We start from the raw sequence: 27,340 nt of genomic DNA on the forward strand, positions 1-27,340 counted from the left end.
ATTTTTTACATCCGGGAAAGAACTTTTAAATTCGTGTTTCTTTTCAGTGCAGTACCCGCTGCCAATTTCTAAATTTAACATCTCTGGTTACAAATTAATGTTATTGACACCCAACAATTAATGTTACAACATAATATGCTACATCCAAACCTAATTTACAGGCCATTGTCGTCCCAACCATGCCTCCTCCAACAATAACAACGTCGTACACATTTTTCTTTCCTTTGATTTCGGTCACTGTGTGCATACGCATGGAGGGTAATGGGGCTGTTAAAAGGGCCCTCAACTTCAACGTCTTTGTTAAAATCATTCCAGACATTTTCCTTCGCAAAATCTAGATAACATTAACCTTAAAACTTCCTCTGCTCACTGCACAATGCACACTCCACAAAGCCACAAACAAATTCGTGCGCTTGCCGGTAGTCTGGTTTCTGCTATGTTTACCAAACAAGTTCAATGGTACCAACATATTCGACAGTTTAGGGATAATTGCAAATTTTATGTGCAGTTTGTTAGACATTGTTCAGTAGTTGATTTTTTTGTTGCAGATTGCAGTGCATATAATTATATAATTAATTATAATTGCAAATGATTCAATTTTTTTCTCCAAGAATACAATTTTTTTAAAGGAAACAGGTGTTTCTTCAAAATATACGAACAGACGGGATTTCGATACCAGTTTTCTTTTTCAAGCAAGCAAACCAAAATAGATGGAATAATCTAAATATGATATAACATTTGCGCAGTGTTGATCTCGAAGTAGATGCTGTTTCCACGCTGTTTCCAACGCTGTTTCCATGACAACAACTGTATACAAGGTAGGGGGTTGTAGCGCAATATTCGGACTTCAATGAGGATAGTGAACAGGTAATCGAGTTTGCTTATGAAACGTTTCACTGTTGTCAGGATAAGTTCTTACGTCCAAGTCGGACTTTTCTGCAGAGATGTTTCTGGAACCACATTATGTCGAACCATAGTGGATCTGTTTTCAATCATTCTTGTCTTAAAGTTCCATTGAACCCGTCCAACAGACAGCCATCCCCATTGTATGAAAGAGGAACTTTTGATACAGGTACAGCTATCGAAGGAAAGACATACGTGCGAAGAAGACAAGGACATATGGGTATTGATGGTAAAGTCTCTAGGCCACAATCTTGGCCACCTTCTGCCGATTCTGGAAGAAATGCAAAACTGCGTGAAGGGTCAACACCCCGCAGTGTGATGTTAGATGGTCGTAGTAGGGACTCATTTGACTCGTTTATGAACTTTTATGAAAACATTCCTGATTATGGAGAGTTAGGAAATCTACCAGATGGAGAGTTTTATTTGAGACTACAAGCTTTAAAGGATAAACATATGTTGTACTGTAAATCGTTGACTGCTGAAAATCCTTCTTTGGAGAACAAACCTGCAGAGACAGAACCAGGGAATGGAGAAACACAAGTTAATTCTGCAATAAGCAATACAAGTGGTTCAGTACCTGGAGGTAGTGCAGCCCCCTATGCCGCAATGAAAGAATCCAGTATTGCTGATAACTCAAAAAAGAATGAACGAAAGAAATTTCTAAAGAAGTCACAAAGTAAAACAATCAGTCATGACTACATCAACTGGGAGAAATTAGCCGAAAACACACACTTAGTTTCTCCATCGTCTGTTACCTCCATAGATCATAAGAGTACACACAGAGCATCAGTGAACGACAGTAGTCTTTTGGATAGTGTGGATGCCACTGTCAACTTGCATCAAAAGGGAAACAGGAGTGAACATCAATTAAATAGTTTCAAAATAAAGGAGAAGAAAACCAATGGAGTGACTAATATGAAAAGAGAGATTCACTCTGCATTTTCAAATAAGCACACTGAACCCTGTAAAAGCAACAGTCGCCCGACAAGTTCATTGAGGGGAAATACATGGGATAATTTAAGTGCCAATGATTGTCTCACAAAATTGGATTATTTATTTTCTGATTCTGATAGCGAGTATGAAGAGCCACTTCTTCAGCGCAGTTTGCCGAGCAGCCCTATTTTAAAACATAACAGGCACACAACCAGAAAGGAGCCAAACATTACTGTACCAAAACCTTTCAAAATGACACTCAGGTTAGTAATAATATTTATTCTTTGATATGAACATTTTATTAATAGCTAATGTAGTTTGAGCATATTATTCTCCTCGAAAGTGCAATAAATCTCTAGTTATGTAACAATCTGTTGACTTAATAAGTGTTCTGTGTACACCACGGACCATTCTTTCTTAATCTGCTAATTTTAAACTATTTGGTTTGCTCCTTCATATAACCCACTAACTTTTCAGTTGGTGAATTACACTGCCATGGGTGCGACAACAGCACTACATTTTTCAACAATCAGAAACTAATATAACAAATAGTATAAATAGAAATAAATTAAAAACTGATTGACAATCATATGAATAGTTGTTTTATCTTCTCTTTAGATCTGAAAATGAGAAGCTTAAAAGTGAGTTGTTAATCATCTTTAAGACCTTGATATGGGTGGTGCAGACTGTTACTCATCCACTTTCAAAAATGGCTAAGTTTCCTGCAAATTCATAATGTAAGATGAACCCATTGTGTTTGATATGTGGAGTTGGGAGAATAGTAATTAGTTGTACAAACTCATTGTAGCATACATCCTCCTCATCCCATGTGAACAACTTCACTGAGTTTCCTACAGATGTTACACGCTTAACCTGCATTTCTTAATGTTCTTCAAGAGCTGCCTGTTTAATTGCAGCATACATGTATTTGGCTCATATCTGTCTTGCAGTTCAAAACTTCAACAACATAAATGTTCCTGGCAAGATCTGTTTGACAGCTGCTTCTGACCCTGTAACTTATTTAAGACTGTGTCTTTGAAATATGGCTGTTCATCACTTGTTTCAAAATTTGTATAGATGAGAGAATGTAGATTGAGCGTGGGTTGAAAAACTTGATTTCAGTATCTGGATATTCTTGCCCTTTTCTTTTTTTACTGTCAAATCCATGTAATGTTTATGCATGCTAACTGTTTTCTTTGTTGCTGGGTCTACAATAGGCTTGACAGACAAAGTAACTGCCTGAATTTTATCACCTGTGATAAAGTTTTGTATTTTGAGCAGATTATCACCAGTAAGTTTACAAGGTTATGTTTTTTTGTGCCTTAAGAAAATCTGCTTCCTACAATTTTGGCAGGCTTCTCCATACAAACTTTTTTTAGGATTGCTGATTTCCTTTTTTGAGGGGCTGGAAGGAAGCGCCTTCTTTACGCAAGAAACAGCTTTACCAAGGGACTGAAGACATTTGTATGATCATATATGAGAAACACGGGTCTCCAAGTCATCTTAAGTTGGTACAGATTTTAGTTTAAAGTTAAAAAAAAAAAGAGGGATGCATATATCTTCATGTTTTCCCATATTTTTCTATCGTGTAATGTTTCTTTTCCTTTATAAGTGCTGTATTTGCTGGCATCTTTCTGCAACATTTATTGAAGTTGTCTCTTCTGCTATGCTGACATGGTTTTTCCCCATTTTCTTATTAAATAATAAGTCACTGTTAATGTAAACCATTAACACACTTGTTATACGAACCAAAACAACTTAAAATGACAAAAGTGTTAAATGGTCACTGTTTTAAGGACTACTAGATGTATTTGTTGGGTTTTCTCACTCCTAAACTAAAATCAACAGAACTGGTATAATTTCTGAGATACAGAGCAAACTTTTTCATGTTTTTTTTGTCGTAAGTGCGCCAGTAAATACATAGGTGTTTTTTCAAATTAGCTACATGCTTAATATCCTATCTTTTGTTAAAGATTGAAGTTTGTCTGAAAGGTAATGCTCTGCTCTTGAAACTTAACAGCTAAAACAACTACTATGGCTGCAGCTTCAGTTTAAACAGCCACCAACATAAAATGTAAACTTTTTGCCCTCCATCCTCATCTACAGAAGTGCTGACTCTGTTTAACTGTATTTCCTCAAATAAATTTACAACTTTCACTATTTTTAATGGCACTAAAATTTAACCATCATAGCTCCAGAAAACTGTGACAGAAATTTAATTGAAAATCAAATTTTAAAAATTTGTCTGGCTCAGTCTCACATGGAATCATCCCAGGTGGAAACTTCTTACAAATACTAAGTGTATTTTGTATTATTTAATATTGTGCATAAAATATTCCCATTTTGGAATTATAAGAGATCCTTAAGGTTCAAAATGTTTCTGTTACTGACCTGCATCTACAATCTGTCTCTGTTTAGGAACAGTAATTAATTTATCATTTTGTGTATTGCCCACACTCCAGCCTAAGCTCGTAGGCTAGAAATTTTAGCGTGTTGCACAGAGGGTGGCTCATCTTCTTTACTTCAGTGATTAATCTGTTACCTTTATCTGCTCTAATACTCTGGATCTTTCTAAAAAGCAAATAAATGTCATTATAGACAGAATCCACAGTTATAGGGTCTACACAAGTATGTTTGTTTTTACTCATTTTAATCGCAATCATCTCATAAATCAAGAAAATGTTATCCTGATCATAATGTATAGTACACTACATTGAATTTCTTATTGTGTACATATGGCATAATTTTTGCTACATCAAAACATGGCCAAAACCTACAGATACTAAATGACTATAAATCTGTACTATCCAACACTGAACATGAAATTGCCCCTTACAGAAATAACTATTCGTTAATTGTTCAGTAGTCAGACATGGTGGGGGATAAGATACGTTTTTGGGAGATGACGTATCTTGAGTGACTTAGGATTCAGTTTATTTGTATTTGTCTCTTTGATCATGCTCAAACAATGCTTCTACATATGATAATGTTACAGTGGGTCATTTGTGAGACAATGATGTCACTGGATTTAATCAGAATTTCAGTTACATCTTCATCGATACTCTGTGAATCGCAGTAAGGTGTGTGGCAGAGGGTACCCTGTACCACTACTGCTCATTTCCTTTCTTGTTTCACTCGCAAATAGAGTGTGGGAGAAACAACTGTCTATATGCCTTGTTATGAGACCTGATTTCTCATATCTTATTTTCATGGAGCTTTGCGTAATGTTTGTTGATGGCAGTACAATCATTTGGCAGTCAGCTTCAAACACTGGTTCTTTAAATTGTCTCAATAGTGTTTCTTGAAAAGAACATCGCCTTCCCTCCAGGAATTCTCATTTGAGTTCCCAAAGCATCTCCTTGACACTTAGCTGTTGTTCGAACCCACCGGAAACTTCGTAATTAGACTTTCTGAGGAAGATTTGTGTCTATCTTCAAGCAATTGCCAGTTCAGTCTTTCAGCATCTCTGTGATGTACTCCCATGGGTCAACCATTCGTGATGTCTTCATTTGTATGCATTCTATATACCCTGTTAGTCATGTGTGGTATGGGTCCCACACAGTTGAGTAAAATTGTGAGATGGGTCACACAAGTGAACTGTAACCATTCTCCTTCATAGACTGATTGCCTTGCTCTAGTATTCTACCACCAAACTGAAGTCTGGCACCTGCTTTACTTACGACTGAGCCAATGTGATCATTCCATTTCAAATCCCTATAAACTGCTACACCCAGGTGTCTGTACAAGTTGACCAATTCTAGTTGTGATTCACTGATATTGTTGTAGTAGGATACTGCTCGTTTACGGTCCACAATTTTACATTTCTGAGTATTTAAAGGAGGACACCAATCTTCCTACAACTACAACTATACCCATACTCCAATTGAATAGATAAAAAATCTACTCTCCAAGCCGTGGCAGGAGAACACACACATAAAAAAATGTTTTACGTATGCAAGCTTCGGAGCCGGTGGCTCCTTTTTCTGGCAGAAGTGTTGAAGGGGAAGGAAGAAGGGTGAAGAAAAAGTATTGGAGAGGTTTAGGAAAATGGTTAGAGTTTGGAAAGGTCACTCAGAACCCCAGGTCAGGGGAGACTTGCCAGACAAGATGAGAAGGAAAGATCATCATGTCCAGTAAGTCTCTCGTGACCTGGTGCTCTAGGTGTCTTTTTCAAACTGTAACCCTTTCTCTGAACCTCTCCAGTTCTTTTCCTTCAGCCCTCTTCCTTCCCCTTCAGCCCTTCTGCCTGCTGAAGGAGCCTTTGGCTTCTAAAGCTTCCATATATAAAACCTTTCTTTATATGTGTTTTCTCCTGCAGCTGCTTGGTGAGTAGATTTTTTACCTCTCCAATTACATTACATTGATAAAAATTGATTATTTTCGTTGTTATACATACATACTCTTCATGCCACTGTAGGAAGTGTAGTGGAGTCTACCTTGTATTACTACTACTACTAGCTGTTTCCTTTCCTGTTCCGCTCGTAGATAGAACAAGGAAAGACAACTGTCTTCTTATCATTGTGGCCCTTAATCAAAATGTTTGTTGATGGCGGTAGGATTGTTCTGCAGTCAGTTTCAAATGCCAGTTCTTTGAATTTTCTCAATAGTGCCCCTCAAAAAGAACATCGCCTTCCCTTCAGGGACTGCCATTTGAGTTCCCAAAGCACCTCCGTAACACTTGTGTGTTATTCTAGCCTATTGGTGAGTTTCACATGAGTGGTGCTTTCTAAAACTGTACTGATGATTCATTGACATAAGCTTTGTACAACTTTGAAATTGTATCAAGATATGAGTGAATATTTAATCTGACCTGTTGTGGATCCCAAACACTCAACAGTGCTCAGGTATAGGTTGCACTAGCATCCTATATGTGATCTCTTAAACAGATTAACTACACTTACTTGAAGTCTCCCAATAAATCGAAGTTAATCATTTGACTTCCCTATCACAATTCTCACATGGTCATCCCATTTCATATATCTTTTCCACGTTACACCCAGATATATGAATGATGTAACTATATCAAGCAGGACACCACTAATGCTATATCCAAACTATACGGGTTTGTTTTTTGCACTCATCTGCATTAAATTACATTTTTCTTCATTTAGATCCTGCTGCCAGTCATCACATCAACTATAAATTCTATCTAAGTCATCTTGTATCATCGTACAGTCTCTCATCTTCAATGCCTTTCTGTACACCACAGAATCATCAGCAAACAGCGACAGATTGGTGCTCATCCTGCTCGCCAGATCATTTATGTAAGTAGAAAATAATAGTGGCCCTATCATACTTCCCTGTGCCTTTCCCAACTATGCCCTTATGTCTGATGAAAACTGAATGTCGACGACAACTTACTGTGTTCTGTTACTTAAGAAGTCTTTGAGCCACTCACATATCAGGAAGCCTGTTCCGTATGGTTGTAGCTTCATTAGCAGTCTACGGTGGGGTACCGTGTCAAATACTTTCCAGAAATCTAGGGATATGGAATCTGCCTGTTGCCCTTTATCTGTGTTTGCAGCATATCATGTCAGAAATGGGAAAGCTGAGTTTCACATGAGTAGTGCTTTCTAAAACCGTGCCGATGATTCATTGACATAAGCTTCGTACAACTTTGAAATTGTATCAAGATATGAGTGAATATTTGTGCAGCTATTTTCAGACTGTACTTCATTATAGATAACCATATCATCTATGAAATGTCTGGGGTTACTACGAGGGCCGTTCAGAAAGTAACCTCCGGTTGATTTAAAAAAATACACCAAGTTAAATAAAAATATTTTAATATATACATCTTACAACTACATCTTTGCACTATTTTTCTACATAATCTCCATAGCGATTGAGGCACTTATCGTATCTCTTCACAAGCTTTGAAATTCCTTCTGCATAAAAATCACCCGCTTGTGCCTGGAGCCAGCCTGTGACCACATCTTTGAGCTCTTCGTCGTCATCAAACCGCTGTGACCCGAGCCATTTCTTCAAATGCATGAAGAGGTGATAATCACTTGGTGCCAGGTCTGGGCTGTAAGGTGGATGGTTGATAACGTCCCACTTGAAGGACTCAAGAAGGGCCGTTGTTCTGCGAGCAGAGTGAGGACGGGCGTTATCGTGCAAAAAAACGATACCGGAAGTCAGCATACCACGGCGTTTGTTCTGTATAGCCCGTCGTAACTTTTTTATCGTTTCACAGTACACGTCTTGATTAATGGTCATACTACGTTCCATGAATTCAACCAACAACACCCCTTTGGCATCCCAAAACACCGTTGCCATCAGTTTTCTGGCAGAAAAATCTTGCGAGGCTTTTCTTGGTTTGGTAGGCGAATTTGAATGTGCCCACATCTTTGATTGTTCTTTTGTCTCAGGGTTCACGTACTTAATCCAGGTTTCGTCACCGGTCACGATTCTGTTTAACAATGGTTCTCCTTCGTCCTCATAACGTGACAGAAAGTCTAATGCAGAGGCCATTCTTTGAATTTTGTGGTGGTTGGTAAGAATTTTGGGCACCCATCGTGCACAGAACTCACGGTAACCCAATCTTGCTGTCACTATCTCGTACAAGAGAGTCTTAGAAATCTGTGGAAAACCAGTAGACAATTCCGACATTGAGAAACGTCGATTTTCACGAACTTTTGCATCAACTGTCTGAACGAGTTCGTCAGTCACCAATGATGGTCTACCACTCCTCTCTTCATCATGAACGTTTTCTCGTCCACTTTTAAATAAACGTACCCATTCACGGACAACTCCTTCACTCATAACTCTTGGTCCGTACACGGCACAAAGCTCACGATGAATAGCTGCTGCAGAATATCCTTTGGCTGTAAAAAACCTTATGACAGCACACACTTCACATTTGGCGGGGTTTTCTATTGCAGCACACATTTCAAACTGCCACAAAAACTAAACTAGCGCAGGTACGACGTTCACTCGACCACGGCTTGATGCCGACTGACCTGTTGAGTGCGTGAACGCACAGATGGCATCGCTACTCGCCCCACAACCCGCACTGTGACCGATCGGAGGTTACTTTCTGAACCGCCCTCGTATTAATATTGTCTACCTGGACTATCTGGACACTAATATAGAACATGAACAGCAAGGTTTCCAGCATACTTCCCTGGGACACTCGTAAGGTTACTTGTACATCTGTTGATGATTCTCCATCCAAGATAATGTGCTGTGCTTTCCACACCAAGAAATCTTTACTGTAGTCACAAATTTCACTATATTCCCCATATGACTGTACTGTTAATAATAAAATACAGGAGTATGTTTCAAGTCCTTTTCTGATGTCAAGAAATACTGTTGTACCCAACTACGTTGATCCATGGCTTTGAAGTATTTCCTTAGTTCTGCCTCAGCTAATTTGCAGTTCAGTTGGGAACTGAAGCTGAGGGGATACAGGAGCAGTAGCATCAACTGTGATTCCCTTCCAAATTACCATTCTTATGTGCCATGACTTTTGTCAGTTGACTTTGTCTCTACAGAAGATTTGGTGCTGAAAACTCACCAGTCCTGACTATCTGTTGACTCTGCAAAATGAGAGAGCTGAATTTTCTGTATTGACTCAAATATTACAACCAGGAAAACTTCTGATAATGCTTTTCTGTTGTTAAAACCTTGACATTCAATACATCAGTGTTTACATACCATAGCATAAAGACAGAATGATTTCTTCTATGTCCTTTTTGTGTCACTATTAAATGTAATGATGCTCAGAATTCTCTGGAGTACTGCGTGTGTCCAAGAAGGAGCACTCCTCTGTGGAACAGCCACCAGCCCAACAAGTATCATAAAGCAGCAACCAATTGCCAGAGTCTTAGAGAAATGCAGCGTTCAGCCTCCTGATTACAGACCACAAATTCTCACACAATATGCGTGTTCACAATTATTAACTACCTAATGATACACTGTGATCAAAAGTATCCAGCACTGGGCTGAAAATGACTTAAAAGTTCATGGTGCCCTCCATCGGCAATGCTGGAATTCAATATGGTGTTGGCCCACCCTTACCCTTGATGACAGCTTCCACTCTCACAGACATACATTCTATCAGGTGCTGGAAGGTTTCTTAGGGAGTGGCAACCCCATTCTTTACGGAGTGCTGCTCTGAGGAGAGGTATCGATGTTGGTCGGTGAGGCCTGGCACGAAGTCGGCATGCCAAAACATCCCAAAGGTGTTCTATAGGATTCAGGTAAGGACTCTGTATAGGCCAGTCCATTACAGGGATGTTATTTTCATGTAACCACTCCACCACAGGCCGTGCATTATGAATAGGTGCTCGATTGTGTTGAAAGATGCAATTGCCATCCCTGAATTGCTCTTCAACAGTGGGAAGCAAGAAGGTGCTTAAAACATCAACGTAGGCCTGTGTTGTGATAGTGCCATGCAAAACAACAAGGGATGCAAGCCCCTTCCATGAAAAATATGACCACACCATAACACCACCGCCTCCGAATTTTACTGTTGGCACTACACACACACTGGAAGATGATGATTACCAGGCATTCGCCATACCTGCACCCTACCATCGGATCTCCACATTGTGTACCATGATTCATCGCTCCAGACAATGTTTTTCCATTGTTCAGTGGTCCAATATTTACACTCCTTACACCAAGTTAGGCGTCATTTGACATTTATCGGCGTGTTGTGTGGCTTATAAGCAGCTACTCGACTATGAAATCTGTTTTCTCACCTCCCACCTAATTGTCATGGTACTTGCAGTGGATCCTGACATAGTTTGGGATTCCTGTGTGACGGTCTGTATAGATGTCTGCCTATTTACACATTATGACCCTCTTCAACTGTTGGCAGTCTCTGTCAGTCAACAGATGAGACTGGCCTGTATGCTTTTGTGCTATACGTCTCCCTTCACTATCACTTTGGAAACAGTGGACCTAGGGATGTTTAGGAGTGTGGAATTCTCGCGTAGGCTTGTCAAAGTCTGTGACTTTTGCGGATTGCCACATTCTGCTCTCTCACAATGTCAAATGACTACTAAGGTTGCTGATATGGAGTACCTGGCAGAACAATGCACCTAATATGAAAAACATATGTTTTTGGGGGTGTCCGGATGCTTTTGATCACATAGTGTATTTTTATCTGCAGCTAATGAACATCATTCATCGGTAACAGAGACATGGAGTAACCTGTCATTTTCATGAAGACATATGTTACACTTCGTATTCTCCCTGCCTCATAAGAAAAATGATGTAGTCGTCATTAGCAAACTTAAGAAACTTAACGACATTAGTGTTAATGACATTTTCACCATGTCTGTTTTTTTCAACCCCAACTTATCTCTCTAATACATTTTCTTTTTTTAAACTTCAAAAGCAAAATTGAAGCCACCAAATCATGGCATATATTATCTAACCTTAGCTGCATAACATTTTTGTAGTGATAACCTCACTGTTTAGTGAACATACACTCCCTCCCCCCCACCCCTCACAATTCCAAAAAACACTCCTCTTTGTTATCTCTTGTGCAATTAATATTGATGTTTATTTGGTGTATGCCCCCCACCCTCACTTGCAATTCAATCCAGTGCTCTGGCTGTTAGCATGTCAGTTCTTTCCACACCTGTAGGATATCTCCTTCTCCTCCACTCTGTCAAACCTGTCTTTGCTACTAGCCAGCAAGATATTTCAGTTCTTCTTTTTCCTATTGATATGTCATTAATTTAGTTAAGCTTTTTAATTCATTGATTTGCTGTAGTTGAGAATCCAATGTAAAATACTGGATTCTGATTGTATCTCTGTATGTTATTCTGGTGGTGTGCTTGCAGTTGGCTCTGTAATTATATACTATGGTTTTGCAATCTGACTGCGAGAGAGCCATTGCTCCTACTGCTAATGTGTTGATCATTGGTGTCACTCCCTGATTACCTTCCTATTGGTAGCTGGACTGTCTGTAATGCTTAATCTGGTTATTGTATACTTTATTTTCACTACTTACGAACTTAAAGCTTATCTCTTTGTATTTCATAATAGAGTATCTAGTGTGTAGTGTAATTTGTCACTTACAATTTACCGATCCCTTACGTTGGTTTATAAGCATATTCTTCTTTATTTGTACAATTTTTTCTGCTAATATTGTTCTTAGCCTGAGACTGTTCTCGAGTTATCGAAATAGATATAAAATACGGTTAAATGAGTAGAAAGGGGGAAAGGAAATTATTACACAGAAACAGAAATGTACAAGGAATGTAACACCTAACTTATCACTTTTAAATGATATATTTCTTTAATATATCTACATTGTTAAGTCTTTTTTCTTTAGCATCAGATGGATCCATAAGGAATACTGCTTTACAATGTGGCAGGTCAAATAATTCATATGATCTTTCATAGCAGTGGAAAAATTTGCTTATTTCCCTTTTGAGATTTGAGCTTGGATGGTAAACTTTTATCAACACTAGGTCATGTACCTTAAGTTCCAGTCCTATTGCAGTCTCACTATTCTTATGCAACATGAGTTCTCCATGTTTTCTTAGATGTCTTTCCACATTATAGTTAATATTCATTTTGTCTCTTGTTGGGCTGTATTGCCAAGTGAAATATTTCAGTAACTGTTCATCAGTGAAATTCATATTGAACCTTCCAGAGGTGTTAACCTTGTTGATAAGTGGGGTAATACATTGAACACAACTTGGACTTCTGATGGTAACTGAGCCTAAGAAGTATGTATGGCATATCTGAAAAATACGCATGTAGCTTCCCAGTTTCTTTCATTACCCACTCAGAAGGGTTCAGTTGTCAGGGAATGTTTCAAAATAGTGATATGTTCATAATTTCACACGATAAAAACTCTGTAAAGTTATGACATACAAATTGCAGACCATTGTTGGTGAGTAAATGATTTGGTTTGCCCACATTCTTGAATAGTCTTTCAGGCAATTAATCATTGTTTTATTATTGGCTGATGTTGTTGGATACAGCTTAATGTTTTTCAGCTAGCACTACAATAAGACTTAAAATATAAACTACCCCACGTGCACCCTTTGATAAAGGACAGTAGAAGTCACCAGCTGTGACCTCATGCAATATGTTAGGTATTTCAGGATATTGCTTATATGGCACTCAACTATTATTTTCTTTCACCTTTTGACACAAACCACAGGTGCACAAAATTTTCTGAACCGTTTGACTTAAGTTGTTAAAATAATAAAATTTAGTCATGTGTTTAATACATTTACAAATTCCAACATGCCCATACCATGTATTTAAAAATCAAGTTAAGTCCTCTAGTGCATTCTGAGGAATACATAGTTTCCAAAATGCTGAATCTTTGTTAACTATACTAAATGAAGATCCTTGATGCACATTTATCCTTTTCTTTTTGTGATGGTATCCCTTGTTTGCCTGCCACAAATATATCGCCAAAATCTTTATCTCTGTGTTTCACTTCCGTGCTAATTAATGTTGTTCATTGTTAGAGTAACTAATTGACACAAAGTTGATGGTGAATATAACTCTTGGACCGCCTGTCGTGCTCAAGTTGTCCATACCCAGAGATAACCTGGATACTGCATCATATATCACATTCTGTGACTCCTTTACATAATTAATTTGGAATTCCTGCTGGAAGAATATCCAGCCCTTCAGTCTGCTAAACAGCAGTCTGCTCTCCATTACGAAAGGCAGCAGTTAATGATCAGTGTAAACCATGATCTCTTACCCCCAAGTAAGCATGTGACACTTGTACAAACTCCCATGCCAAGGCTAATTATTCCTTTTCAATGACTGTATTTATGTTTTTTTAAGGTTTGTGCTTGCAAAAGCTATAGTTACATGTTCTCTTTCTTTGGGATTACATACCCCTTCATGATTACACTTTGGAAAATGTTTACTTAAATTAATACTATTTCCAAGATCCAATTTTTTAATAACTTCCACTGACAGGCCGTTACCTTCACATAAGTTCTTTTCAGCTAGTTCCTCATCTGTTTTTGCTAGTTCTTCCCAGCTTATGGAACTCTGCTTTACTTCTTTCCTGAACCTTGTGTGAATTGAGATGTAGTGGCGGATAAATCAACCAACTTATAAACCTTCTGTTCTATTAACTCACTAACTCGTCCATACAAAGTTGCCAAAATCGATTCTGTAAAACCAATTTCCTCTGCTTCTTTGACATTCTCTAAAATATTTACTCTTGATAGTGTATCTGAGACTTGTTCGCGCATTTCACTAAATTCATGTTCAGCAGAATCGTTAATTTATCAACAAAAATAATCAGTTTTTGAACACATCATGTAATTGGATTGATAAAAAATCTACTCACTAAGCGGTGGCAAGAGAACACACATATAAAGTTAACATATTTAAATTTGCAAGCTTTAGGAGCAAGTGGTTCCTTTTTATTGTAGAAGAGTAGAAAGGGAAGGAAGAGGGGTCAAGGAAAAGGACTGGTCAGCTTTAGGAAATGAGGAGAATTCGGAAAAGATGCCCAGAACCCCGGGTCAAGGGAGACTTACCATACGAAAAATAAGTAGTGATGTAAAACAAATTAAGGATTTATAATGTAATTCAATTGATAAAAAAAGATATACTCACCAAGTGGCAGCAGGAGAAGACATATTTAAATTTGCAAGCTTTTGGTGCCAGTGGCTCCTTCTTCTGGCAGAAGGGTTGAAGTGGAAGCAAGAGGGGCGAAGGAAAAAGACTGGTGAGGTTTAGGAAATGGGGAGAGTTCAAAAAAGTCTTGCAGAATCCCGGGTCAGGGTAGACTTATGGAATAAGCCTCCGCAGCCAGAGACTGTGGTCCTGTGTGTGTGTGTGTGTGTGTGTGTGTGTGTGTGTGTGTGTGTGTTGCATCTCCGTGAGTGTGTGTGTATGTCAGTTGCATTTGCATAAGAGTGAGTGTGTGTGTGTGGGTGTGTGTGTGTGTGTGTGTTGTGCATATCTGCAACTCAACATCTCCACTGTAAGGTGAGTAGCAATCTACCCGTTTCATAATGCTGCCATTATTCCATCCTGGATTGTACATTGTTTGATTTTTCTCTACTAATACCTTTTTGGTTTGTGCACTGCCTCTAAGTAGAAGTTGTTGATCCTGTTCTCAAGAAAAACCCATTTATGCTCGGCCATTCTGTCAAAATACTTAATATCTTCCCAATTATTGCATAGTTCTTCCTTCTTTAAACGTTTTTGGATGTCTACAACAACATTCTGTCATGTTCCATTTTTAATTGCCACTATGGGAGTGATTTTACGGCTTACAGCCACTTTTTGGTTTCTATATACTGTGACGTAATTATGATTTTCAGAACTCTTTATTTCCTTTCTTATTACTCTCTAGCTCACAGTTTTCTCATTCTTCAGCACAGTCACCGCAGTTGAAGTTTTTTTCTCGTGTCTGCCTCAGATAATTTGCTATTAGGTTAGGAATTTAAGCTGGAAGGGTACAGGAACAATAGCACAATCAATTGAAATCACCTTTCAGCTCGCTGTTCTTATGTGCTGTGGTTGCTTTTGTTGGTTAACTTCGTCTCCAAAGGCAGAAATCTTGATGCTGAAAACTCTCAAGTCTAAACTATATCTTGACTCTGTGAAGCAAGAGAGATTATTTCTTCATAAAATGACATAAATTGTCTCAAATTTACAACCATATGCAGTTCCTTACTGTAATTAAAAACTTGACATTCATTACATTAATTCATCAGTATTTACATATCAGAGCTTAAAGACTGAATGATTTCTTCAACTGTCCTAATGAAGTTACCATTTATTGCCATGACCCTCAAAATGCTCTGGAGCACTGCATGTCTCCGTGAAGGGGACCACTTCTGTGGAACAACTGCTGACCCAGCAAGTGTTGTAAAGTAGGAACCAGCCGCAGAGTCACCCTGTCTTACAGGAACTCAGCGTCCAGCAACCCAAATACATTCACATACAAGCAAATTCTCACATAATATCCTTATATGTATTTATTAACTACCTAAATAAATTTCTATCTTCAGCTGAAGAACATAATTTGTCGATAATGAAGACTTTCTTGAAGTGCTACTTTACACCTCAGGCTTTCAGTACATCATGTAAAAAAATTGCAATTTAGGTTTCACATGTGCAATATTTTTTGGGTCAGTGCTGGTTGGTGTAGAGAAGGTTATTCTGTTCAACACTCGTTATTCCATTTGAGCTCCTAATATGGCCTAAGATGCTACAGTAAATGGATGTCAGATATATTGAACAACTAATTTGTGGTTTACTTCTACTACTCTTCTGGTGCGTCTTCCTATCACTGTGCATGAGTTCTTGATTGATGAAGTGGTAGATTATAGATGATTAAAAGAGGGGCTAACTCAGCCAAAAAATCAGTGTGGCATCTGTAGGAATTCCATCTGGCCCTTGTGCTTTGTTCAATTTTAATGATTTCAGCAGTTTCTCAACATCATTTACACTATTGTCTACACCATTCATCATCACAATGGTGCAAGCATTAAATTGAGACAATAATCCTAGATTTTACTTTATAAATGAGTATTTGGAAATGGAGGTCAACATTTCTGCTTTTTCTCTGCTACCATTGGCGTCAGTTCTGGTCTCATCCATGACTGGACGCTAACATTGGTGCCGTTAACATGCTTTACATATGACAGGAATTTCTTTGGGTTTTGTAAGAGATCTTTTGATAATATTCTGCTATGGCAGTCGTTGAAGGCTTCATGCATTGCCATCTTGAAAGCCAAACATTCTTCATGCAACATCTCTCTGTCTACAGGCCCTTTCATTGTTTTACACCTATTATGCCGTAGTGACTGTTTCCTTAAAAGTTTCTTTATGGTAACCGTATACAATATAGGGTAACTCCTATCATGAACAGTTCTAGTATGTACATAGCTACCAAGTGCATGGTCAACTATTCTCTTAAACATGAGCCAAAGTTGTAGTTGTTCTACATACTCCTGTCCAGAGCTACATGTTGTAGGTTCCTCACTTAGATATGACACTAATGCTTCTTTATCTAGTTCGATAAACATATAAATATTTATACTTATTTTAGTTGCCCTTTGTACTTTAATAATCATTGTTCCCATAGTGCTACCAGATTCATTATGAAGATCCTCAGAGAGGTTAGGTGTTATAACCTTTAATCACCAATAATTGCATGGATATTCAAACACACTCACTTAGAAACAATAGCTGGTTACATGATAACAACTCAGTATCTCTCATTCGACTGCCGTGCCGTGACATGCGGCCGGTGCCGTTCGTAGCTAGGTGGCGCACCCGTGCTCAGCCGAGTTGCGGAGCGCCTCTATCGCCATTTGCGCGTACTGTCATGGCAGCACTGTTAAATGTCGTGGCACTGTCACAACACTTTTCCCCCCTTGAAAAAAAAAAACACTCACTTCCTTGGAGACATGGACAGTGCGGAGACATCCATGGCCTCTTGTGAGGCCCCGAGAAGATCCCGCGGAGAGACATGAGAGTATGGTCGAAAATGTCCAGGACGGAAGCTCATGCGTGGAATGTGCCTCCTGGACGAGATGATGGGTGAAAACTCTGGAGCAGCATCCGTAGGTGTCGTGGACCTGGGGGTGTGCTCCAGCGAGATGGGTCCTGGAGAAGGCGGCGTCGTGACTGGGGCCGGTTCTGGCGTACTGGGAAACGGTAGCGACGACGGCTGCATCAACACGTACAGTAGATCGGCAGCAGCGACAGGACGGGCTTCTCGGGCTGGTGGAGGCGAAGGAAGGGGCGGTGGCACCGGCATGGGCACCACTCGTGGGCGCATCTGGTCATAATGGCGAACAACCATGCCATCGTCCGTATGTATTTCACAAAGCCGGTGGCCGCGAAGAGCCTTGACCACCCCTGGAATCCATTTAGGGTGAGATCCATACCCTCGTGCCCACACGTCGGCGCCCACCGAGTATTTTCCTGCACTAGGGGACACAGCACAAGGCCTGACAGAGTGAAGGAGGGTGCGCGGTTGGCGGCCATGCAAGAGTTCAGCAGGGCTGCGATCACCCAGAGGCGTGAAGCGATAAGAACTCAGAAATTGCAGCAGAGCGTCATCTGTGGAAAAATCACTAAGGAATTTTTTCATCTGGCTTTTGAAAGTGTGGAAAAGGGGCTCGACCTCCCTATTCGATTGCGGATGGGCTCGACCTCCCCATTCGATTGCGGATGGAAGGGCAGTGCTGTAACATGATGAATCCCTTGTCCAGTACAAAAATCACGGAAGGCCTGTGAAGAGAACAGAGGGCCACTGACCGTGACGATCGTAGATGGAAGACCTTCTAGCGCAAAGATTTTAGACAAAGCCAGTGTCGTCACCACAGTGGTGGGCGATGGACATCGAACAACAAATGGAAACTTCGAGAAGGCGTCAATCAACAGTAGCCAATAAGTACCGAGGAAGGGGCCGGCAAAGTCGGCGTGCACCCGTTCCCATGGCTGCACCGGATCAGGCCACGGAGAGGGCATTGTACGAGGTGCAGCCAGTTGTTGAACACACTGACCACACGCAGCAACCATGTGGGCGATGTCTGAATCAATACCGGGCCAATAAACGTGCCTGCGGGCCAGGGACTTAGTCCGAGAAATCCCCCAATGGCCTTCATGCAACAGTTTGAGAATATCTTTACGAAGAGAGGCTTGCACCACGACCCGTGGAGATGCGCCATCCGTGGCCAGAAGAACAACACCATCACGAACAGACAGACTAACGTGCAAGGCATGGTAGTTGCGAAGGGGATCCGATGCCTGGCCCTTGGTCCTGTCTGGCCAATCCCGTTGAACAAAACCGATCACCTGACGCAGGACTGGGTCCCGCGCAGTAGCCGACGCGACCTGCGAACCTGTAAGTGGAAAACCCTCGACCGCACGACGTTCTTCCTCATCAATGTGGAAACAGAGTAGTTCATCATGATCAAAAACCGGGTTGGGGCCCATTGGCAATCGCGACAATGCGTCGGCGTTGGCGTGCGGGGCCGTGGGGCGATAGTGAATCTCATAGTGAAAACGAGACAAGTATAAGGCCCAATGTTGCAGGCGGTGAGCTGCCTTATCTGGAAGCGACGCCGATGGGCTGAACAGAGAGACCAGTGGCTTGTGGTCGGTGATGAGGTGGAACTTAGAACCATACAAAAAAACACTGAACTTTTTTAGAGCATAAATTATAGCGAGCGCCTCCTTTTTGATTTGAGAGTAACGCCATTGCGCATTGTTGAGGGTCTTGGAAGCATAGGCGATGGGTCGTTCTGATGCATCCTCATACCGATGGGCGAGAACGGCCCCTAGGCCATACTGTGATGCGTCAGTCGCCAGAACCAAGTGCTGACCCGGACGGAATGTGGCAAGACAAGGCGCTGACTGCAAATGAGCTTTCAGGCGGACAAAAGCCTGCCCACACTCGTCGGACCAACAGAAAGGGACATTTTTGCGTAACAGCTGATGCAGAGGATGAGCTACCGCCGCCGCGGATGGAATGAATTTGTGATAATAAGCAATCTTGCCTAGAAACGCCTGAAGTTCTTTGACCGTAGACGGCCGCTGTAGAGCGTTAATGGCCACAAAATGCTGACGTAGAGGACGTATACCCTCACGGGACAAGTGGAAAGATACACAATGGAGGGTTGGAAGAACTGTGACTTGTCCAGATTGCACTTCAACCCAGCCGAATGCAAAACCCGAAACAGTGAACGCAAATTGCGAAGGTGCTCCTCAGTGGAGGGCCCCCGTGACAACAATGTCATCCAAATAGTTTATGCAGCCAGGAACAGAAGCCGTGAGCTGTTCCAAAAACCGCTGAAAATGGCCGGCGCGCTAGTGATGCCAAATGGTAACTGCTGGTACTGATACAACCCACAAGGAGTGTTGATGATGAGAAATTCCTTGGAAGAAGCATCCAATGGCAACTGATGGTACGCCTCCGATTAGTCAAGTTTGGAAAAGAACTGGCCCCCAGCGAGCTTGATAAATAACTCCTCAGGACGGGGGAGAGGATAAGTGTCAATGAGGCTCTGAGCGTTGACGGTGGCTTTAAAATCACCACACAATCGCAGACTCCCGTTTGGTTTAGAAACTACCACGATTAGCGATGCCCATTCGCTGGAGGTAACAGGAAGGAGAATCCCTGAAGCTGTTAACCTGTCTATCTCAGCCTTGACAGGTGCACGCAACGCCACCGGAATAGGGCGTGCCCGGAAAAACTTAGCGCGAGTTGTAGTTTTAAGAGTAATGTGGGCTTCAAAATCCTTGGCACGACCCAGACCAGCAGAGAACACGGACGAAGATTCAGAACACAATCCATCCAGCTGTGGATACGGAATATCCTCAGATATGAGGTGCACATCATCATCAATGGAGAACCCGAACAACTGGAAAGCATCATAACCGAACAGGTTTTCAGTGCCCGCATGATTCACCACATAAAACGTGAGGGGCCTAACAACAGACTTGTAGACAGTGGAAGCATCAAACTGGCCAATGATAGGAATTTTCTGTTTATTATAAGTTCTCAGATTTCGCGTAACTGGAGACAAGGGAGGGGAGCCCAACTCCAAATACGTGCGAGAATTAATGAGAGTTACTGCAGAGCCAGTGTCCACTTGCATGCGAATGTCTTTATCCAGAGCACGAACAGTAACAAACAACTTATTTGTTTGAGAAAGCACACAGTTAACATCCATATCCGATGCCTCGTCCTCATCGACAGGAACTTTAGGGGACTGACACACAGAAGCAATGTGGCCTTTTTTTCTACATGAATTACACGTGGCCCAACGTTTTGGACACGTGGCCCTGTCATGCTGTACGAAACAACGTGGACAAGAGGGAAGTGCGGAACGAACCTGCTTCTGTGGTTGCTGTTGTCGCTGCGAGCGTTGCAGCCCAACGCAACGTTGTTTACGCGAGTGAACCGCCGCCACATCTTCGATCTCCTGTGAAACAGGCAAATTGTCCGTGTCGATAGTTGACTGTACAGTGCCTACATCACACCACGCGTCTATTTGCGCGCCAGCAGCGTGAGACACTACAAAGGATTGAGAGATGCTTAGAACTTCCGACAACGGCGGGTTTGGCAGTTGTAGGGCACGTTGCCGAACTTCTTTATCAGGAGCAAGCCGTAGAATAGCATCCCTAACCATTGAATCGGCATAAGACTCATGATGAGTGTCTGTGACAAACTGACATTTCCTACTCAGACCATGTAGTTCCACCGCCCAAGCCCGGTAAGATTGATGGGGCTGTTTACGACACCGGTAGAACGCCACGCGGGTGGCAACGACGTGGGTGTTTTTTGCGGTAATAGTTAGACAATAAGTCACACATTTCTTGGAAGGACAGGGAGGCAGGTTCCTGCAGAGGGACTAACTGAGATAGCAGCTGAAGATCCGTGGGGAAATCCAAGATAGAAATAACGGCTTACACATAGGAGCGTCGACAATGCTGAAAGCCAAGAAGTGTTGCCGCAAACGCTTCTCATAATCCTCCCAGTCTTCAGCGGCCTCGTCGTAAGGAGGGAATGGAGGCGGAGAAGGGGAAGACAGACGATAAGTTAGCGACGTCGACAACGCCTGAATAGCAGCCGTCAGCTGTGTTTGTTGTTCAATGAGCGCTTGCATAAGCTGTTCCATGTCTACCCCATCACGAACACACAAATCCACAACGCAGTGAAAATATCCCATCCTCGTCGCCAAAAAGTATTATAACCTTAAATCACCAATAATTGCATGGATATTCAAACACACTCACTTAGAAACAATAGCTGGTTACATGATAACAACTCAGTATCTCTCATTCGACTGCCGTGCCGTGACATGTGGCCGGTGCCGTTCGTAGCTAGGTGGCACTCCCGCGCTCAGCCGAGTTGCGGAGCGCCTCTGTCGCCGTTTGCGCGTACTGTCGTGGCGGCACTGTTAAATGTTGTGGCACTGTCACAACATTAGGTCTATTTATTGATTTCAGAGCCAATATATTTTCCATCATGAGTGGGCTTTTGAACTAAACCAAAGGCATTTTATACCTTAGTTCAGCAGATTATGGAGATAGAAAAGTTTTATTTGACAGATGTTCTTGAATAGCATATTGTTTGTGCTGATACAAAATAACTGTCTTTTGATTTTACCAGAATTGAGTTACATAATACAAATGCCATAATTAACATTAGATATGTGGGCAACATAACTAAGAAAAACCAGATATCTAAGTGCTTCAGAAGCACTTAATATGCCAGACAATATAGAAAATAAAATTGTTACAGAGATCAAACATCTGTAGTTTAACGGAATAAAAACAGCATTCCAACAGTAGCAATTTTAGTTTGCTTTTAAAGCTTTGCCCTGATTAGCTTAATTTTGTTTCTTGTGTGAGGTTATTATAAAGTTGTTTTTACCCTATACTTGATGCTATCAATAAATAATTTTGTTTTATGTGCTATTATTTGTAATTGATTTACCAGCTCAGACTGCATAGTACTGTCTTGGATAAAACCTGGCCCCTAGCCATTCTGCGCATAGAAGCAGTCAGTCATTCACTTAAGGCTTTAATAAAACTGGCCACACTTCAGAATTCTGTCTGGTCATCTGCGCAATCTGGCAACACTGTAGAATGAAGGGAGTTTCTGGCAAAAGTGTTGTCTTCCATTTGAGCCATTACAGTGCTAGATCTGCTCGTGGTCGAGTGATAAACGTTGTGCAGGATAGCCACAAAGTCACAGATGCAGGAGTTTCTGGAAGAAGTGTTGTCTTCCACTTAAGCCATTACAGTGGTATATCTGCTCGTGGTCTAGCAGTAAACATTGTGCAATGTAGACACAAAGTTGCAAGTTCATGTCCATTTCTTACTTTATTTTTAAATCACATTTTAGCTGTTTGCTGAGCTATCAGTCTGATAGAACCACAAAGGTAATTTGCTTCATTCTTTAATCCTCAAGTAATTGCAAAAATTTCCAGAAGCATTTCCGTGATAGAGCATGTTGTTGTTTCAAGATCAAAACACTTTATGCTTGAGAGTTTCCCCATCTTACGGTAGCCTCTGGTCACATGACATCAGGTGCCATTTGATAGGTGAAGGCAGCATGGGGCACCTTGGGCACATTTCTGGTTCACTAGCTGTAAGATTTTTAATGCCTCCCCTTCAAGAATTAAGTATTTGGTAGAAGATGAGCTCTTGTTTAAAAAAGACTTTAAGGCGTTCCTATTACAAGGATCATTTTATACAATGGAAGGGTTCCTGAACTACAGTATTTAGCATTTCGTTTATTGTTCAGTGCAAATATGTTCCCAAATCCACATTTGTAATCCTGACTATTCTTTATTGTAAACACATATTTTGCAATATTTATGATTTTTGTAGTAGAACCTTAGTTATTGTTTACTGTAATATGAAATCATTTTGTTTCGTGTTTATGTGCTACCATAGATCTCTGACACATTCCATATTCTGTGAGACTGACACGAAATAAATAAATAAATAAATGACATTGGTGGGCAGGAAGTTGTTTATTATTATAGTCTGGTTTTCCACGTGAACTAACTTTGATAAACCAAGTGAATACATAGCAGTAACATGACATGCATAGGTTGATATGAGTGTATTTATCAATTGTCATCTAGATACCTGAAGCCGTCGTGCAGTTACATATTATGTTATCTGTACTTGAAACTTATGAACATTGTTTAGGTATTATAAAATAGAATTGAAAGTAAAGGGTCTAACATTTGTGACATATCTTCTGCTTTGGGTTTAAAGAAAGGGAAGACAGCAGATGCATCTTGAAAAATTTGAACAAGGTCTGTTCAAAATATTCCAGAACATTCATAATTTCGTGCCAATGGTGTGTTGGAGTGCAATGTGGTTGACAGCCCTGCACATGCCTATGTGTAATTGCCAGAAGTTTCATTGATGTATGTCTGTTACTTATTGTTCAGTGCAGTATTGCACAGAATGTTGCAGTCTTGGTACACCTCCTGCTGGATTGCACGAAGTGCCATCTGCGAATTTTCTTTTATCTTGTCTGTCATTGCAAATCTTTGTCCTTTCAATTGGGTTTTCAACCTTGGAAACTAAAAAAAAAAAAAGTCTGTAGGGGCCACATGAAACTCTTAATGAACAACACGTTCTCATTTGTGCAATCCAAAAGCTCTTCACAGATTGCGAATTTTGAGATGGCAGAGTTAGAGGAGCAATGGGTCTCCATTAAATTTCACTTGAAACTCAAGAAAAACTTTACAGAGACACACCAAATGGTGCAGGAAGCCTACAGTGATGTGTGATTAAGCAATATACCATGTTATGAATGGTTCACATGGCTTAAATATGACTGGACAGAAGTTAAAGATGACCCTCGTGCAGGACACCCGTCAACATCTACTAACGACGTTCATGTCAGGAAAGTCAATGAAATTGTGTATGCCAGTCAAAGATGGACTGTCTGAGAGACTGCAAAAGAATGTAACATATCAGTTGTGTCATGTCATGAAATCTTGACACAGCAGGAACATGATGCATTCCAAGATGCTAAGTTCAGCCCACGGCTCATGAGTCAAGACCAGAAAGAGCTTCGCCTCGCAATCTGTGAAGAGCTTTTGGATTGCACAAATGAGAACGTGTTGTTCATTAAGAGTTTCATGTGGCCCCTACAGACTTTTTTTTTTTTTTTTTAGTTTCCAAGGTTGAAAACCCAATTGAAAGGACAAAGATTTGCAATGACAGACAAGATAAAAGAAAATTCGCAGATGGCACTTCGTGCAATCCAGCAGGAGGTGTACCAAGACTGCCTCCGGAAGTGAAAATGGTGTTGCGAGCAGTGTATCAATTGTAGAGAAGAGTATTTCAAAGGAGACCATGCATGATAAGTAAGAGGTAAGTGTAGAAAAGTTTTGTGAACAAAGTTCCGGAATTTTTTGAACAGACCTCGTGTTGTGTGTGAGGTGAGTGGTTTGGGCAAATCACATCAGAGAGGCACTTCCTTGTTTCAAGAATGATTGTTCAGGCATGAATGATTTTCCTCATTCAGAATGTCTTCATAATTGATTTATGTGATGAACTGCTTCATTTAACTGTCATGCGACATTTGCATTCAACAATCGAGGGTCAGAAGTCAGGTGTGGAAGGTGCATACTCTAGTTCAAAACAACAAAAAAACCAAAAAGTGACTATTATTGCATTTTTGCTTTAACATCATCAGTTCACTCAGTGAGCACTCCTATGCAGTGTTGTTACTGGTGACAAATTATGACCCTTTTAAGTTAACTTTTTAAGAAGAAATTAATGGCCAAGTCCTAGCAAAGGCAATATACTCAAGCAAAGGACAAGGTGGATTTAATATTTTGCATCTGCTGGCACAAAAATGGTGTTGTGCATTATGAACTACTCCACAGGAGTGTCCACTACAGCTGGTCCTCTTTGCCAACAACTGACATGCGTTTCAGTTGTAGTGTGAGAAAAATGACTGACAGAACTGCATTAAGTGTTGCTACTGCATAATAACACACTCTTCAGTCATCACTCATGCACTTATTCCTCTGACCTTGCACCCTCAAATGTTTACACTTCTCACTCTTTATCAAACAACAGTCAATAAAATTCCTTTCTGGACAAGAATGCACTTTAAATTTGTTTCGATGAAGTCTTCAGCTCTGAACCAGTAGTTTCTAAGGCTTGGAATTGGTAAACTACCTGAGCATTACTCTGACTGCTTTAGATAATGTGAGGAAATGTTAAGTTGATGACTAATTTCTTTCTAATATTTACTGACATCATATATCATCACTATCGTCAGACTTTCTGGGAAGTATATGTCTCACTGTAACAGGGCATGCTAGAGCTTATACAGGGTGACAAATGAGTAAGTAAAAATCTACACAGCACGTCTGTAGTGATGCACTGTTGTGTGTTAGTTTCTGAGAACTTACAAATAAAACTTCCATGACACCTTTACAATGTAGTACTCGTAGAAAATACAATTAAATTTGTCCCTTGTACCTGCAGTATATATTTATTCTGTATTTAAGTCAAAAGCAACCTTACAAGTCTTAGATTCAATATTTCATGAAATAAGTAATTACCGTAAATAACTGTACTGAACACAACTTGTTTCACTCTTTATCTCACCAGTTTTAGTACAATTTTTGCTTGTGTAATGATTCTTTTTGCTCTTCATTTTGTAAATATTTTACATATTCTGTGTCAAGTTAAAGGCTGAAAGGCTGCCCACATTGCACTTGAATCATACACCACTGCAGTTAAATCGTACACCTAATGATCAATTTGAAAAGTGTGACTCTTGTATTTGGCAGCAGTTTGAATAACCTGACTTAATGAACATAATCCTCAACAGAGTTCATTGTTGAGTAATTACATTAATTCTACAGATAACTGCACAACAAATAGTACCATCCACTATACACGTGTATTGCAATGCAGATACATAAATTGGGCAAATGTAAATTTATTTAGAGCTTTCCTCAACCAGCACTGAGCCACACCAAGACAGGCTTGTGTGCTGTGTCACAACCGGAATGACATATAGGGAGGGGAGCCAATACTGCAATATTGTGGCATACAACTGAGGCCACTGCCACACATTGCTAGAGTGAGATGTCTAAATTGGCCAATTGAGCTAGATCACCTCACTGTGGAAGGAACATATCATTCTGACAGCACTGAAAGTTGCCGTAACAACACACTAATCTTATAAAAGAAGATCTTTCAGCCCACTGATATTGCAGAAAAGGGCCAAGCTGGAGAGCTGAAAGCCATGGTCTGGATACACTGAGGTATGATAAAGGCTGATGACTAACCCAGAAAACCAGACCATATTCAGTCATCCTCACCAAGACATAATGTCATTGGCTCCAATAGACAACTATAAATAGTCTGGTTTCCGAGCCTTGCTGTCTTTCAGCTGCAACGAACCAGAATCAATGTAGGACATGTAATGTGCTGACTACCGTTCACCAGTTGACTACCAGCTTCAGTACTGCAGCAGCCTAGTCTGCTGGAATTAGCCACTGTAAACTGCCAACTTCTCATCCACTGATGTGAAGACCTGGAGCCTTCTGTCACCGGCTGACTGAGGATCAAAATGATGGTGCTTGATGTACTATTGCAGTGCTGCTATAAGTGGGAGGTGTGCTTACTGCTGCTGCCCCCAACTGGCATCATGAACAGACACTGACATCCCAGGTCTTCCTCTGTCCTCTGCACTGCTATTGCTGTCCCATGCAGACCTGCTGGAAGTTACTGGAGCACTCCCTGTGAGGTCCGTGAGTGTGCCCTAGTCAAAATAGTCATAGATCTGTTGGGCATCATCGCCAGACAACCAATGCCTACCACGAGCTGGGCCAGCTAGCTTGCACAAGGTCAGTCATGTTGTGTGAGCTGCCGTGACCTAGCCAATGGCCCCAAGGTACTTCAGAATGTGCGCATCAGCCAGACTGGTTTGTATTGCCGTGTTAGGTCATAGGGACATCAATTGTACTCTGTGTAATATTTGTTAATCTGCAGGAGCCTGCAGACTTGTTTCTATCTAAGA

At 40.7% G+C, this 27,340-nt stretch overlaps 1 protein-coding gene across 1 annotated transcript in view; it reads left to right on the top strand.

Annotated features, from left to right (window-relative positions):
* Nucleotides 1-625: 625 nt before the first annotated feature.
* Nucleotides 626-27,340, top strand: part of LOC126177368 (protein FAM161B-like) — a 214,478-nt gene continuing 187,763 nt past the window's right edge. Inside the window, exon 1 of the mRNA XM_049924451.1 lies at nucleotides 626-2,099. Within this exon, the coding sequence (XP_049780408.1) occupies nucleotides 964-2,099 (1,136 nt within the window). The 5' untranslated portion in view covers nucleotides 626-963. The remainder of the gene's footprint in view (nucleotides 2,100-27,340) is intronic.

The sequence above is a fragment of the Schistocerca cancellata genome, chromosome 1 (assembly GCF_023864275.1).
Source record: "Schistocerca cancellata isolate TAMUIC-IGC-003103 chromosome 1, iqSchCanc2.1, whole genome shotgun sequence".
NCBI classification, from domain to species: Eukaryota; Metazoa; Arthropoda; class Insecta; order Orthoptera; family Acrididae; genus Schistocerca; species Schistocerca cancellata.